Genomic DNA, 17559 nt, shown 5'->3' with positions numbered 1-17559 from the left:
AAATTAGTGTAATTACGTTTATGTCGGCAATTGATTATGATGGAAATGTTCTCCGTTCAGTGCAAAGCTATTGTTACTCGTGCAATTGAAAAATAATAGTGAGAAAAGGCTCCAGAGGTCCGATTCTGACTTAATTTTCTGGGAAGGCCAGCACATTTTCTACTGCAAAGCTTTTGTAGTGATTGCCAAGAAAACAAAAAAGGTAACGATGTCAATTATAAGGTAAGGAATTAGTTGTGATTTACTTTCTCATAATGGAAGGATTTATTTGTGATAATCTAAGAATTTACTTGTGATTTACCTTTACTTTGTGACCTGGGAAGCGGGTGTCCTTCTAGTGGTTGTGACCTGGGAAGGGGGGGTCCGGGGGCTTGCCCTCCCAGCTAGGTGTTATGACGTGGGAACTACTTTGTTTGGTTAGGTGGGTTTGTTAGTTTCTGTACCCTTTAACAAATCTCAAAAGTTGAATAATTACGTTTTGGCCTATTTCCAACCATTTACATGAACCATACATTTTTCTAACTGGTTATCTTGGGCTTATTTTGCATTTCTGACCGTTATTATTGCTGCAGATCACACATTTACGACATCTCCCCACCTGAAAAAACCCGGTTTCCCACTGGGGTCCCCCATAATTGTCTTTACATAAGGGGGTCCAAAAACTCAAACGGGTGGTTTGCCCCAATAATCATGGTCAGAAATGCATAAAACACAAGATAGCGTGTAGGAAAAATATATGGCTCATGTATTTGGCTAGAAATTAAAGTATCATATATTTACCCTCTACTGTAATTATTATTAATAAAATTATTAAATTGAGTGAAATTATTATCATTAATAGTATTGCTATTATTATGATAAAATGAAATGAAGTGTTGATCCTTCTCCTTTCAATGGGAGACAGCGAGTTATCCATTAGAGCTGGGGAGTAGAGCGTAAGTCCTTCTCTGTTGAACGCTGACGCAACACTGAGCACTGCCACAGAAGTCGGGCTGGCCCATCAACACGTTGGTGGTGTGGTTTCGTGGTAAAAAAGTCGTTTTTTTAATTCATCTACTTAATACTGCGCGCATCATGAATCATAGTCTGTATTAGGCTTAACCTCAGAAAAAAACACTGATAGGTGATGCTTCTGTTGTAAGTTACTTTAATTATTAGCAAAACTGGAATTCTGTATAAGAAATGGACGATCGCTGGCTAGTTTTGTATTTTTCTCTATGTGTTTAATAGGGGCTGGGGTAATAACTTACGTATTGGTCAATTAAAATGTGAAATGTTTTTCATTCGAAGTTCATTGTTTTCATCTGAGAGACTAAAGTTATTGCGCATGCATTGGTTCCAATCGTTATGGGGAGCTTTCTGTGCATTTACAATGACATATCTGTCAGGTGGTTTTTTTAAACCTATTAACAGCTTGCAAGTCAGTACTTCTTCATAAGTTCCCTGATGTTGTTCTACAACAGCAATTTTTTCCATCTTCCCCTTCAGTTTCAACTTCACCACTAATACATAAAGACATCTCCAAGAAGGAACTTAAGTGAGGTATATCAATCTATTTAGATTTTTTGTGTAATTTCATTTATGTTGGCAATCGATTATGATGTAAGTGTTCTCCATTCAGTGTAAAGCTATTGTTACTCATGTGAGATTAAAAAATAACTGCGAATAATGATTCACATTTTTTAAAAGCTCGCTATATTCGTAAGCTTGAAAGGGATAGGATCAGGAGTTATTCCCCCTACTGTAAAAACTAACAAACCAACTCTTAAAGACATGATGTTGGAAGGAAATCATTCCGCCAGCATTATGACGTCACAAGTCATGTGACGTAAACTCTACGTAGAATGACTTGCAAATTCATTTCTTTTTTCTTGCAAGGAATGAAAAGAAAATACTAACTTACAAAGCAAAAGTAATTAATTTTTATAATGTAAAAGGAATACAGTATATTATTTTTCAGAAAATAGTTATCCTATTGGTATACTTTCTTTAGATAATCTTCAATCTATTATCAGAGATTAAACTAGCGTACAGTCAAATTTACGCTACGTAGTACTCATGACGATCGATACAGTCCCACAAATTACTTTGTATCGTTATTTTTTTTTCTTCGATATTGGGAATACTAATATTAATCTCATAGCCTATTGGATTCTCATTCAAGCCCTTGGCGAAAGAGTAGAATCTCTAGCAGCGGGCAGGTCTGATGTGAGAGTTAAAAAGTGCAAGTTTCAGTGCTAAAATCAGTGCAGTGGAGGGTGCGGCTGCTCGGACCTGTCGTTCTCCTAGCCTTGGACCTATTCCAAGCTCCCCAACCCCTGGAAGAAGGAATGTCAACAGGCGAAGGGAGGCGAGAGGCGTTAGCCCCCGAGCAGTCGTCCCCTCGAGCGTACCTGTTGATGCTTCCCAGGATGCTCTCCCTTCCTGCTAGACAGGAAGAGAGTTGCTCGTCATGACGCCGAGCGTCTAGATTCTAAACGGCATGACGCCAAGCGTCAGAAACAACGACGAGCGTCAAGGAGTTGGACTACATCACACCAAGCGTCAAGTTTTTGTTGTATCCGGGGAGTACATCCAGACCCGGATATATTTATTAAAGGTCAACAGATACCATGTGCAAGTGAAGCTAAATTTTTAGGTTTGATATTTGATTGTAGGCTTGTATGGGTTTCTCACTTAAAAGCATTAAAAGCTAAATTTCTCGAGGCTCTGAACATTTTAAAAGTTTTGTCCCATGCATCATGGGGGGCAGACCGCAATACTATTTTGAAATTATACAAGGCCTTGAGTTTTTCCAAAATCAGTTACGGATGTGAAATACTGTATACTCCTTAGCCACCTCAAGCCAGTTAAAGATATTAGATTCAATACATCATGGTGATATTAGATTGTCCACAAGAGCGTTTAAAACCTCACCTATCCCAAGTCTCCTTGTTGATGCTGGAAAGTTACCTCTAGATCTTTACCAAATTTCTGCTTCTATTCGGTATTGGTTTAGATTGCAAAGACTCCCTAATTCTTTAGCCTTTCAGACTGCAAGCCATGTAAGACACTCAACATACTTTGGTTGCACCCAAAATCTCCTTAACTTTATGGGTTTCGGGTGAAACAATTTTAAAACAGTCTTGATATAATTAGAATTAAGGTGCTTCCATTTAAGGTATCATCAACGCCTCCATGGAAATTACCAGAGATATCTTTTTGTAAATATTTTATTGGAGTTAAGAAGAATATGACTGACATAGAATCCAGGTCTCTGTTTATGGAACATGTTGAAGAACATAGGGGATCGACTTTAATTCATACTGATGGCTCCAAATCTGATGCTGGCGTCGGATTTGGAGTACATAGTAATGGTTTTAATTGTAGAGGTGCACTTCCTCTAACAGCTTCAATATTTACTGCTGAACTGTATGGCATACTAACCGCTGTTGAGAAAATAACGTTGGAAAAGGAGGGTAATTTTACCATTTTTAGTGATGCAAGGAGTGTCCTTCAAGCTTTAGAAGTTTTTTATTCTAGTAACCCTCTAGTTTTAAAGATTTTAGAATGACTTTTAAATGTTGGAAGGAGAGGTATAATGGTTCGATTTTGTTGGGTTCCAGAACATGTAGGTGTGTGTGGGAATGAGAAGGCAGATTCATTGGCAAAGAATGCAGCATCAGAGTTGGTGCCAAGAAGGTATCCCATTCCCTGTAATGACTTCCTACCTAACATCTAGAAATTGCTTTGCAATAAATGGCAACAACACTGGGATAGTCTAGATTGGAATAAAATGAGAGAAGTAACAATTGTCACATCTCCTTGGAGGTATGACATTATGCCCCGAAAATGGGAGACGTCTCTTTGTCGTCTCTGTATTGGTCACACACGGTTGACACACCAGTTTCTACTGAAGGGCCAACGCCAACCATATTGTGACGATTGTTTGGTACTTCTAACAGTGAGGCATTTGTTGATCGAATGCCCCAATTGTAATAACTTAAGGAATAGATATTTATTTGAGGGTCGAGGTGAAGGTGGCAGGTTCATCCTTGCCAAGATTCTTGGACATGAAGTGTCCTACTTTGCAAGTAGCATTTTTAGATTTATTTCAGAAGCAGGTCGTCTGAAAACTATTTAACTTTTACAATGACATTAAACTTTTATGGTTTTAAGTGAATATTCTTATATTTTTTTGTATATATATATATATAGACTAAATGATATCGGCGTCAATGATCTTAGATGTCAGGATGCCTGAAAACTCTAAATCAATCAATCCCCTATCCCCTCTAACTAGCGGTGTGGGTAGTTAACCCTCGATTATAAAATTAATGGCTCGTCATTTCAGCTACGCCGAAAGTAATACCCCTATTAAATAGCTGAAGTTTCTATATTTAGGAAAAATGCAAATTATCTACGAATTTGTCATGTCAGTGGCCAAGATAGTAGTCAGACTTCCACCCTCTTTAACAGGTCAGTTATCCCTATTAAATAGCATAAGGTTTGTTTAGTGTCAGAACAAATGACAAATTTGAAAATAATTTGTATTATTCCTAACGATACAAACCTGTAGCTATTTATACAAATTGTCCCGACGTCACCAATACCCCGAAGATTCTGCCTGCAATCAAAACGTGACATAGTTTGACTGATGTATGAGTGAACAGAGTAGCCGGCAACCCCCGCCCCTTGGCTACCCCTCTCCACCCCTACTACCTAGTGATTGGGTGGTTGCCACCTTGCATTAAAATTCTAAAGGCTAGTCTTCCAGCTTTTCCGAAAGATAATCCCTGTTAAATAGTTACAGGGTTGTATCAATAGGAAAAATACAAATGACTTCCAAATTTGTCATTTCTTTGCACATACTTGTCTCACCATCACCTGCCCCTCTGGAAATCCTGTCTGCAATTAAAAGTGAGGGATCTCACTGGGTGAGTTTGTGAGCGGGGAGGTTGGTCTACCCCCTAGTAATTAGCGGAGAGTTGTTGACACCTCGCGTGAAATTTGTATGGCTAAATCCAACTTGCACTGAAACATATATACTGTACATAGTAAAGGACTTAGGTTTGTATTGTTAGAAAAAATACAAGTTATTGTACTGTACTTCCCAATTTGTCATATTCATTGATTATGCTCTTGTTTTCATTCTTCTGGAGAATCCTTTCAATATATTAAAAGTTATCTTTGGTATTTAATTTATGCTTTATTATTTGAATTTTTTCCACTTCCTCTTGTACAATTTCATTTATAACACAATGTTAGAGTATACAATATATCAATTGTCAGGGTTTATTAAACAACAGTGAAAGGTTTCTTAGTAGGATCTAATATTATGTGAGTGAGCTTTCTCAATGAGTTTTTCACTTGTTTAAAAAGCACTTCAGACTCTTGTGTAGACATTTTCATTGTTCAGTATCATTTACCTTGAGTTATATAGAATAACCTGAACTTTTAGATATAAGAATGGTATTATATTTCATTTGATATTAAAATAAACAAATGGTTCAGTTTTGTTACAAGTGACCACAATTTGATCAACACTCCTATATTTTCATCACTTTATGTTTATGCAAAAAATTATAGATTTTTCTTGAATTTTTATTTCACCAGAATTGGTAAATAGTGGATATAGTTTGACTATATTTATATTCAATATATATTAATTTATCTAATCAATGAGAAATTTGCAGAAAACTACCTTTGCAAATAGATTAAATGAAATTTGTATCTACCCGTATTAATATACACTTGTCAGTGGACAGGTTTCAGAATCTGATGTGAACCGACTAAACAGATTGTAACGCTCACAGATTATGATGGCAGAAAAATAAAGCAGAAAAATACCGTCTATTGTTGCGCCGAGGACTAAACCTAATTTGTCAATGTTCATGGCTGGCACCTTCAGAGATCTGTCAGTTCTAAGTTCCACTTCTACGTCATCTTCCCAAGCACCACGAAGAGGCAATTTGACCTCTCTATTCAGAGATTTTTCTAGATTTTTTTTCTTGGCATATGAAATGGGCCATTTCTTCTCAAACTCCAGTCTTGGGTTATCGTATTCATGATTCTTTTGGAAGCCATCTTTAACCATTTTTCTCTTTTTGTACATTATCCCTTGAATGGAGTGAATGATAAAGATCATGAACAGACGTGCAATGTAGAAGAAAAAAAATATGTCCACTAATTTTGGGGTTGCTGAATTTGGAGTTACGGAGGTGGTTGTTGAAAACAGCGAAGCTATCACAATGAGGCAAGTTAGTGTCACCATGATCCGGTCACTGATAAAAAGAAAAATTTTTATATTAGTGTCAAAGGAATAAAATCCATGTTGTTAGTTTATTTATCTTATGTTAAATTAGAATATCACTGTTCAAAAGTGTGGATTGTCCAGCTTATTTATGGTCATTTGACCTATACAATAAAAAATTATGCTCTATAACAAACTGCTAAGTAAAATATATTCTAATAACATAAATACACATCCTTCCATAGAAACAACTATTGGAAACTTTGACTAAATGTTTGCATTTTAATTGCAGTAAATTCTAACCTGAAATCCTTCTCATCAAAAGTGTGAGTAAAGCAGCCTATTATGCCAAGAATCATAGACGGTAAGAAGGTTGTCAGAAAGAAGGCGCCGGCATTCCTTGATACCATAAACTGAAAAAAAAGAGGAGCTTACTTCAATATTAAGGTAATTCTGTTATGATTGTTTTGTCAGTGTGTCATATCCTGTCACTTTGTGGCTACATTTATGGTCGTTTGAATGTCCTCCGGCATACCCTTACTAGAACCTTAGATACCCATCGAATATCAGACTTACATTTTGTGTCCACTCCACTGTTAACCATCATATAGAATTTCTCCATTGTCCTTCTTTGTAGGACTGCTCAGTACTGGTTGCTATTCCATTAATTAATCATTTCCTTTGTTTTACCTCTTTCACCATTATAAGTAAAAGAAAAAAAAAAATTTGCACATTATCTGTGGCAGTTATCTGCTTCCAGCTTATGTCATCTGGATCACTGGTGTCAAAATTAGCACTTGCCATTTTGTGAATACAGTAACTATACCTCTTTATTTCTCCAATGAAAACATTTTTTTCAATATTAATCTTACCCGGTGATCATGTAGCTGCAGCTCTGCTGCCCGACAGAAAAAACCTACGGGCGGGATACGCCAGCGATCGCTATACAGGTGGGGGTGTACAACAACAGCGCCATCTGTCGAGTAGGTACTCCAGTACTTCTTGTCAACAAAGAACCAATTTTCTCTCTGTCGTGCCACCGGCAAGACCTACTTGATACGCTGTTGTTTCTGGAGTTGATTTTCACGCTTTTTGGTGATGTATTCTCTCTAGTTATTAGCTTTCGCTGTACAGAAGTTATCATCAATACTTTATCACTTTCATTGATTAGATTTTGGATTATTTGTTGACGGCTTGGATAGATTTTGGATTTCCCCCTTTGACTAATTCAAGATGTCTGACCCTACTCAAGTCCCCAAGTACAGGCAGTGTAGCGCTAGGGACTGTTCTAGGCGTCTTCCGAAGGCCTCTATAGATCCTCACACCGTTTGTTCCAGTTGTAGGGGTAAAGCCTGTCAATTGGAAGATCGATGTGAGGAATGCGCTGGGCTTTCGGAATTCGATTTTCAAGAATTCCTTAAGAATGCACGTAGGCTAGAGAAGGATAGGATCAGGAGGAGTTCGTCTCGCTCTTTTGATTTTTCCTCTCCCCATGCCCCTCAACCTATTCCTTCCCCTTTAGTGGTTACACCCGACCCTTCTACTAGCTCTCATCAACCCTCGATGGCGGATATGATGCGTGCCATTCAGGCTCTTGGTGACAGAGTTGAGTCATTAGCGAATGACCGCAATCAACTCGTGGCCGACGTCAAAGAGTTGAAGGAGAAAAGTGCAGTGGGAAGTGTAGTGAGTGCAAGTGCAGTGAAAAGTGTCAGTGTTACGCATGAGGGTGCATCTGTTCGTGCCAGTCGTCCTCCCAGTCCGGGACCTCTTGCAAGCTCCCAAGCCCAGGGGAGAAGCAATGTCGAAGGACCAAAGGGTTCGACAGGCCTTGATCAGCGTACAGATGTACCCTCAGTGGTTGAGGACGTATCTTGCAGAGATCGTCCCACCCACAAACAGACGAGTGAGCCCATTCATTCCTCGTCTGCGGAAGAAGTTTCTCGTCAGAAACGCTGGACCAAGGTCTCACGACCTCTCAAGCGCAAGGTCCCTTCCGAGCGAGTCCAACGGCCCAGGTGTAGCCACTGGGTCAGTTCGGACTCGCCGCAGTCTTCCGAAGACTGCACACCTCCCAAGAGAGGTAGAGTGGTTCCGCAGCAGGCAATCACTCCGTCTGTTGCCGCACCAACCGCTGTAGACCCTAAGTGGTCTTTGCTGCAGTCTATGCAGACTCAGCTAGCTTCCTTCATGCAGGAGTATCGTGCTGAGAAGGTTGACGCTGCACCCGTTAACCTACAACCTGCCACGGTTGTGCGCTCAGCTGACACTGCGGCTGCCTGCTCCCACACTCCGGCTGTGAGAGCTCCACCACCGATGCGCAGTCGACCCTGCCAGACGCATGTTGACGTTAGCCGACGTGCGGCACCCTCCGTTGACATGCGTGAGCTACCGCATCAGCAGTGGGAAGGTGCAGTCAAGCTGCCGTGTTTTGACGCAATGCGGCAGTCTCCGCAACCCACGGCAGTCCCCACCACGCACCACCACTCCCACTTTTGTTGTTGCCAGCTCTCAGACTGACCAGCAGCGGCATGATGTTGGATCCAGTGCAGCTACGCATGCACCCGTGCTACCGGATTCAGCCGTTCAGCTTTCTTCTCCTCCTTTGCCGCTTCCTCCTCAGCATTCGGATGAAGGAATCTCTGATGACGACGAAGCTGCGCATTTGGACGATCAACACTCCGACATAGATGAACCCAAGACTACGCCTCCCTCCTTAGACTTTAGGAAAGTCCTTGCCCTGTTTAAGGAGTTGTATCCGGACCAGTTTGTGTCTGCAGCTCCACGCTCACCTCCCTCTGAGTTCGCTTTAGGCATGCAGTCAGCAGCTCCTGCCTTTACGAAGCTCGTACTCGCTCGCTCATCCAAGAGAGCTTTAAGGGAACTGGGAGAGTGGTTGCAGGCCAAGAAGCAACTTGGGAAGACATCCTTCATCTTTCCCCCGACCAAGCTTGCTTCCAAATCTAGCGTCTGGTATGCCACGGGAGAAGTTCTCGTTTTGGGAGTTCCTGCCTCTGCCCAGGGCGACTTTTCAAGTCTGGTAGACTCTCCCCGCAGACTGGCTATGAGACGCTCCAAGATTTTCTGGACCTTTTCGGACATGGACCATCTTTTGAAGGGAGTTTTCCGTGCGTTTGAGATCTTCAACTTCCTGGACTGGTGTTTGGGAGCGTTGAGCAGAAAGACCTCCCCTTCGGATAAGGACTCTGCCATGCTCATCATGTCCTGCATGGACAAAGCCATTCGGGATGGGTCTGGCGAGCTTGCGGCTTCTTTCGTGTCTGGAGTTCTTAAGAAGCGAGATCACCTTTGCTCATTCTTGTCGGCGGGGGTCACACCATGTCAGAAGTCAGAGCTGATGTTTGCTCCGCTATCCAAGTGTCTCTTTCCTGAAGAGCTGATCAAGGGGATTGCCGCCTCGTTGATCCAGAAAGACACCCATGACCTGGTGGCGTCATCCGCACGTAAAGTCACAGCTTTACCTTCCGTGCCTAGACCTAGGATGGACACCAGCGTCTAGGTTCATTCCGCCCTTTCGTGGCAGAACCTCCAGCAGAGGAGGTACCCGTGCCGATAGTCAACGTGGCAAAAAGAAGAAGGGTTCCAAGTCCTCAAAAGGCAGAGTCTGACTGCCATCTTCTCCAGACAGCAGTGGGAGCCAGGCTCAAGAACTACTGGCAGGCCTGGGAGAACAGGGGTGCAGACGCACAGTCTGTGAAGTTACTCAGAGAGGGGTACAGGATTCCATTCTTGCGCAAGCCCCCTCTAGCAACAACTCCCATCGACCTCTCTCCCAGGTACAGAGAGGAGGACAAGAGGCTAGCTTTACAGCAAGAGGTGTCTCTCTTGCTACAAAAGGGAGCGGTAGTCATAGTCCGGGACCATCAATCCCCGGGCTTCTACAACCGTCTCTTCTTAGTAGCGAAGAAGACAGGAGGGTGGAGACCGGTGCTGGACGTCAGTGCTCTAAATGTCTTTGTCACCAAGCAGACGTTCACCATGGAGACGACGAAGTCGGTGCTAGCATCGGTCAGGAAGGAAGACTGGATGGTCTCGTTAGACCTAAAGGACGCGTACTTTCACGTCCCCATCCACCCAGATTCCCAACCTTTCCTAAGGTTCGTCTTTGGGAAGGTGGTTTACCAGTTCCAAGCCCTGTGCTTTGGCCTAAGCACGGCACCTCTAGTGTTTACCAAACTGATGAGGAATATTGCCAAATTCCTGCATTAGCAGACATCAGAGCCTCCCTCTATTTGGACGACTGGCTTTTAAGAGCTGCGTCAAGTCGTCGCTGTCTGGAGAATCTCAAATGGACTATGGATCTGACCAAGGAATTGGGTCTCCTGGTCAATATAGAAAAGTCCCAACTCGTCCCATCCCAAACTATAGTCTATCTAGGTATGGAGATTCAGAGTCAAGCTTTTTGGGCTTTTCCGTCGGCCCCCAGAATCAGTCAAGCCCAAGAATGCATCCAGAGCATGCTGAAAAGGAACCGATGTTCAGTCAGACAGTGGATGAGTCTAATAGGGACGCTTTCATCGCTGGACCAGTTCATCGCGTTAGGGAGACTCCACCTCCGACCCCTTCAGTATCACCTAGCTGCTCACTGGAGAAAGGACATGACGCTAGAAGCGGTCTCAGTTCCTATATCCAAGAAGATGAAGTCTGCACTGACTTGGTGGAAGAACAACATTCTTCTCAGGGAAGGTCTACCACTGGCTGTTCAGACCCCCGACCACCTTCTCTTCTCGGACGCATCGGACACGGGCTGGGGTGCGACACTGGACGGTCGGGAATGCTCGGGCACGTGGAATCCGGATCAAAGAGCACTACACATCAACTGCAAGGAGCTACTGGCAGTTCATCTGGCCTTGAGAAGCTTCAAGTCCCTCCTTCTAGGCAAGGTGGTGGAGGTGAACTCCGACAACACTACAGCCTTGGCGTACATCTCCAAGCAAGGAGGGACTCATTCGATGACGTTGTTCGAGATCGCAAGGGACCTCCTCACCTGGTCAAGAGATCGAAAGATATCGCTTGTAACGAGGTTCATTCAAGGCGACATGAATGTCATGGCAGACCGCCTCAGCCGGAAGGGTCAGATCATCCCTACAGAATGGACCCTTCACAAGAATGTTTGCAACAGACTATGGACCCTGTGGGGTCAGCCCACCATAGATCTGTTCGCTACCTCGATGACCAAGAGGCTCCCAAATTATTGCTCACCGATTCCGGACCCAGCAGCAGTTCACGTAGATGCCTTTCTTCTGGATTGGTCCCATCTAGACCTTTATGCGTTCCCCCCGTTCAAGATTGTCAACAAGGTACTGCAGAAGTTCGCCTCTCACGAAGGGGCAAGGTTGACGTTGGTTGCTCCCCTCTGGCCCGCGAGAGAATGGTTCACCGAGGTACTGCAATGGCTAGTAGACGTTCCCAGGACTCTTCCTCTAAGAGTGGACCTTCTGCGTCAGCCGCACGTAAAGAAGGTACACCCAAGCCTCCACGCTCTTCGTCTGACTGCCTTCAGACTATCGAAAGACTCTCAAGAGCTAGAGGCTTTTCGAAGGAGGCAGCCAGAGTGATTGCCAGAGCAAGGAGGACATCCACTCTCAAGGTCTACCAGTCAAAATGGGAAGTCTTCCGAAGCTGGTGCAAGGCGAATTCAGTATCCTCAACCAGTACCTCTGTAACGCAGATAGCTGACTTCCTTTTACACCTAAGGAAGGTAAGATCCCTATCAGCTCCTACGATCAAAGGTTACAGAAGCATGTTGGCAGCAGTCTTCCGCCACAGAGGCTTAGATCTTTCCAACAACAAAGATCTACAGGACCTCCTTAAGTCTTTTGAGACCTCAAAGGAGCGTCGGTTAGCCACACCAGGTTGGAACTTAGACGTGGTTTTAAGGTTCCTGATGTCAGCAAGGTTCGAACCGCTTCAATCAGCCTCTTTTAAAGATCTCACTTTGAAGACTCTTTTCCTCGTTTGCTTAGCAACAGCTAAAAGAGTCAGTGAGATACACGCCTTCAGCAGGAACATAGGATTTACATCTGAAACGGCTACATGTTCCTTACAGCTTGGTTTTTTTTAGCTAAAAACGAACTCCCTTCTCGTCCTTGGCCCAAATCGTTCGAGATTCCAAGTCTGTCCAGTTTGGTTGGAAACGAACAAGAGAGAGTACTATGCCCAGTAAGAGCTCTTAAGTACTATTTAAGACGTACGAAGCCATTACGAGGACAATCAGAAGCTTTATGGTGTTCTATTAAGAAACCTGCTTTACCGATGTCGAAGAACGCAGTTTCTTATTACATCAGACTTTTGATTAGAGAAGCCCATTCTCATCTGAATGAGGAAGACCATGCTTTGCTGAAGGTAAGGACACATGAAGTTAGAGCTGTCGCTACTTCAGTGGCCTTCAAACAAAACAGATCTCTGCAGAATGTAATGGATGCAACCTATTGGAGAAGCAAGTCAGTGTTCGCATCATTTTACCTTAAAGATGTCCAGTCTCTTTACGAGAACTGCTACACCCTGGGACCATTCGTAGCAGCGAGTGCAGTAGTAGGTGAGGGCTCAACCACTACATTCCCATAATCCCATAACCTTTTTTAATCTTTCTCTTGAAATGCTTTTTATTGTTGTTTTTGGGTTGTACGGAAGGCTAAGAAGCCTTTCGCATCCTGGTTGATTTGGCGGGTGGTCAAATTCTTTCTTGAGAAGCGCCTAGATTAGAGGTTGTGATGAGGTCCTTTAGTATGGGTTGCAGCCCTTCATACTTCAGCACCTAGGAGTCGCTCAGCATCCTAAGAGGATCGCGAGGCTCAGTAAGGAAGACGTACTTAAAAAGGCAGAGTAATGGTTCAAGTCGACTTCCTTACCAGGTACTTATTAATTTTATGTTTGTTATTTTGAATAACTGCTAAAATGAAATACGGGATACTTAGCTTCTAATGTTAACATGTATGCTGGTCTCCACCCACCCCCCTGGGTGTGAATCAGCTACATGATCACCGGGTAAGATTAATATTGAAAAATGTTATTTTCCTTATTAAAATAAATTTTTGAATATACTTACCCGGTGATCATGAATTAAAGGACCCTCCCTTCCTCCCCATAGAGACCCAGTGGACCGAGGAGAAAATTGGTTCTTTGTTGACAAGAAGTACTGGAGTACCTACTCGACAGATGGCGCTGTTGTTGTACACCCCCACCTGTATAGCGATCGCTGGCGTATCCAGCCCGTAGGTTTTTTCTGTCGGGCAGCAGAGCTGCAGCTACATGATCACCGGGTAAGTATATTCAAAAATTTATTTTACTAAGGAAAATAACATTTTTGTATCTGTTAGTAATTTTTTGCTGTCTGTTGAAGGTGATTTTGTGGTTAGATGTAGTGTAGTCCCCAAGAACTTTCCTGTAAAGGCTTGAACATGGGATTTGACATGATATACCAAAGAAATATTGTCTTCCCTACTCTAGGGCTAGTGTATCAATGTGCAAGGCACAGATTCAGTGACAGTGTGTATATGGGAAACCAATAGATTCAGGCTCAATTGAACCTGTCCTGATACCTCAATCCTAGAAGAATGCGCCTGCTAAATAATGACACTTCACCCACTGAATAAAGTACCACAGTACTGCATTACCAACACTAAAGATAGTACTTACAACAGTGTTTGCTTTTTAACTGCCAATCATCCTTCCTAAAGTTATCACTCTGAAATCTTTCAATATTAAACTTAGCCGGTGATCATATAAGCTGCAACTCTGTTGCTCGACAGAAAAACCTACGGTCAAAATACGCCAGCGATCGCTATGCAGGTGGGGGTGTATATCAACAGCGCCATCTGTCGAGCAGGTACTTAGTACTCCAAGTAAACAAAGAACCAATTTTCTCTCTGTCGGGCTACCGGCAAGACCTACTAATACGCTGTTACTAACTGGATTTGTTTTCACAACTATTTGGTGAAGTACACTATTCTAGTTTTGAGCTTTCGCTATGCAGGTGTTTTATCTTCATCTCAAAACTTGAACTCGTTTTGGATAGATTTAATTATGGTGACAAAGAGAGTATGGACTCTCTCTCACTTTTAAATGGCCGACCCTTCTCTTAGACGGAAGTGTGTTTAGGTTTTTAGTAATTTTGCTTAACACGTTATAGATCTATATATTTTATATCTCTCCGCCTTTATTAGGCCTCTTCGATTAACTTTCCATTTTTTATAAACATATAAAAATAAATTTTTATGTTTTGTTTATATGCGACCTTTCCTGATAGTAGGCGGTCCTAACTTGGAACCGAAGTTAATCAACGTTGAGCCCGTTATATCGTATTTAGCCTTTAAAGAATTTAAAACTTTTTAAATTTAATGTTTTATGAAAGAATTTCTTTGATAGTCTTCGTACTGTTTTCAAAGATGAACTAACGTTTAGTTTTTTAGACTACGCAGTTGTTGACGTTCAGGACGTTCAACATGCGCTCTATCGTTACGATAGAGAGAGAGTGTATCACGGTTTCACTTTGCAGTAAGAGTAAATCGATTCTGACGTTTCGTTCATTCTTTCTTAGCTTAAATGTTTTAAATTCTAAATTAAAGGAACTTTTTATTTGGAAAACCTTTCAGTTTTTTCCTTTAGTCAAATAACATGTTTTTTTGACGTTATATAATTGGGCTCTTCTCTTAGGTGCGAAATCAAGAGAGAAAGAGAGAGAGAGATAGAGACGGAGGGAGAGAGAGGAGAGAAAACGTTCCATTCAAGCGGGTAACGTTGTTCTCGTGTTACTCTCCTCCCTAGTCGCTGTACGGGGAAGAAGGTAAAACGTTTCTAGGGTTTTATTCTTGTCCCCAGGCTATGTGCGGTGAGAGATTGTAAACGTAGTTTACTTGAACTAGTGTTTAGTCTCTTTCCCAGCCACTGAATTTTTTATCTTTATCTATGTTTTCTGTTTTTTGCTAGTATTAATGAGCTGCATTATACGACTGATTTTGCAATTACTACCTTTTAATGAAGGGTAGAATTGCGTGTTTCAGGTAGAAATCAGTAAAAGTTTCGATTTCAGTGAAATAAGTGCAAAACAGAAAATCGAAGTGATAAAGTGATATGCGCAAAGTGTTACAGTGTTGCGTCCGAAGGTTCGTCTGTTCGTGCCTTTCGTTCACCTAGTCCGGGACCTCTTGCAAGCTCCCAAGCCCAGGGGAGAAGTAATGTCGAACGACTTATGGGTTCGTCAGGCCTTGATCAACGAACAGACGTTTCCCTCCGTGGTTTCGGGCGTATCTACCCAAGATCGCCCCACCCACACAAAGACGAGAGAGCCCATTTATTTCTCGTCTGCGGAAGAGGTTTCTCGTAAGAAACCATGGACCAAGGTCTCGCAGCTTATTAAGCGCAAGTCGGTCCCTTCCGCGCAAGTCCAACGGCCCAGTTGTAGCCACTGGGTCAGTTCGGACTCGCTGCAGTCTTCCGACGACTGCTCACCTCCTAAGAGAGGCAAAGCAGTACCGCATCAGGCAGTCACACCGTCTGTTGCCGCACCTGCTCCTGTAGACCCTAAGTGGTCTTTGCTGCAGACCATGCAGTCTCAGTTAACGTCATTGATGCGGGACCTTCGTGCGGAGAAGGTTGACACTGCATCAACCTCTAGCCTACAACCAACACGGTTGTGCGTCCTGTGGACGCTGAGGCGACCTTCTGCCGCACTCCAGCTGAGAGAGTCCCGCCACCCATGCGTTCCAGTGTACCCTGCCAGCCGCATGTTGACGTTTAGTAACGCACGGAACCTTCCGTTGATGTTCGCGAGGTACAACAACAGTCTAAGTTGTTTTGTTTTGACGCGGTGCGTCAACCTCCGCATTCTAGAGTTGTTTTGACTGCTCAGTATAGACAGTCAAAGCAGTCTCGAGTGAACACTGTATGTCCTCACGCACCTGTTGTGGTTGACAGTTCAGTTGTTGACAGTTCACAGACTGTCAAGCAGTTACATGACGTTGCCTTCTGGTCTGCTACTAATGCACCAGTGCTGTATGTCCTCACGCACCTGTTGTGGTTGACAGTTCAGTTGTTGACAGTTCACAGACTGTCAAGCAGTTACATGACGTTGGCTTCTGGTCTGCTACTAATGCACCAGTGAGAGACTCACTGAGATAACCTAGCTTCTATCGGACAAGGTTCCTGTAGATGAGAAAGTGCTGTTCTCCCTCCTACTGATATTCCCTTGAGGACTCTGTCATTTGGAGAGGAGCCTTAAGCTGCTTAGCCTCCTATGGACTTTAATTAAATCATGATGATTTTTTAAGGATCTTCGTCCAGATCTTGTAACTGCTGCTCCTCGTTCGCCTAAACGTCAGAACTTACACTAGGCCTAGCTACTTCAAAGCCGTTGTTTTTAAGCTAGTGCTCTCTCGCTCTCCTAAAGAGCGTTACGTTGGCTAGGCGACTGGTTTTTGCACCAGGAGGAGTTTTAGGGATACAGCCTTTGATTTCCCTTCTTTTAAACTGGCTTATAGAGCGAGAGTCTGATAGGACACGAGAGAAGTTCTCGGCTTGGGAGTTCATGCCTCTGCCCAGATAGACTTCTCAATTCTGGTAGACTCGCCCTGGCGCCTAGCCAGGAGACGCTCCAAGTTGTTTACAGGTCAACTTCTCAACTTTTGTCGAGCCTTTGAAGTTTTGCTGTACTATTATGTCACACATAACAAGGCTTTCAGGGATGGTAAATGGTTCCGCCTCAGTCGCTAACCCCGTCTGTTGCCACACCTGCTCCCGTAGACCCTAAATGGGCTTTGCTGCAAGACATGCAGTCCAAGCTTGCGTCCTTGATAGAGGACTTGAATGCGGAGAAGAACCTTCTGGCCAACAACCTTCCAACCGGTTGGTTGTGCGCCCTGTTGACGCTGAGGTAACCTACTCGCGTCTGCCAGTTGAGGTGGTTCCTCCTTCTGGCCAACAACCTTCCAACCGGTCGGTTGTGCGCCCTGTTGACGCTGAGGTAACCTACTCGCGTCTGCCAGTTGAGGTGGTTCCTCCACCGATGCGACCCAGTGTGGGTTGCCAGTCGCACGTTGACGTTAAGCGACGCTCGGAGGTGGTTGTTGACGTTCAGGACGTTCAACAACCAGCAGAGGTGACTTGTTGTGACGCAGTGCGTCAACCTCAGCAACCCGGTAGGGTGTTGACTGCACAACCCAGACAGTCTAGACAGTTTTCGGGTTGACGCAGTACTTCCTCGCGCACCCATGGTTGTTGACGGTTCACAGACTGTGCAGCAGTGCCATGATATTGCGTCCGGCTCCGTCACGCATCCACCAGTGCGACTGGATTCAGCGAGTCAGACG

General features: G+C 43.5%; 1 protein-coding gene across 1 annotated transcript in view; it reads right to left on the bottom strand.

Moving 5' to 3' along the window:
- Positions 1-5313: 5313 nt before the first annotated feature.
- LOC137620832 (uncharacterized) overlaps positions 5314-17559 on the bottom strand; it is a 36919-nt gene continuing 24673 nt past the window's right edge. Inside the window, exons 4-5 of the mRNA XM_068351280.1 lie at positions 6536-6645; positions 5314-6263 (exon numbers count right to left, since the gene is read on the bottom strand). Of these exons, the coding sequence (XP_068207381.1) occupies positions 5723-6263; positions 6536-6645 (651 nt within the window). The 3' untranslated portion in view covers positions 5314-5722. The remainder of the gene's footprint in view (positions 6264-6535; positions 6646-17559) is intronic.

Source organism: Palaemon carinicauda, chromosome 27, assembly GCF_036898095.1.
Source record: "Palaemon carinicauda isolate YSFRI2023 chromosome 27, ASM3689809v2, whole genome shotgun sequence".
Taxonomy (NCBI): Eukaryota; Metazoa; Arthropoda; class Malacostraca; order Decapoda; family Palaemonidae; genus Palaemon; species Palaemon carinicauda.
This window is presented reverse-complemented; position numbering and strand designations above follow the sequence as displayed.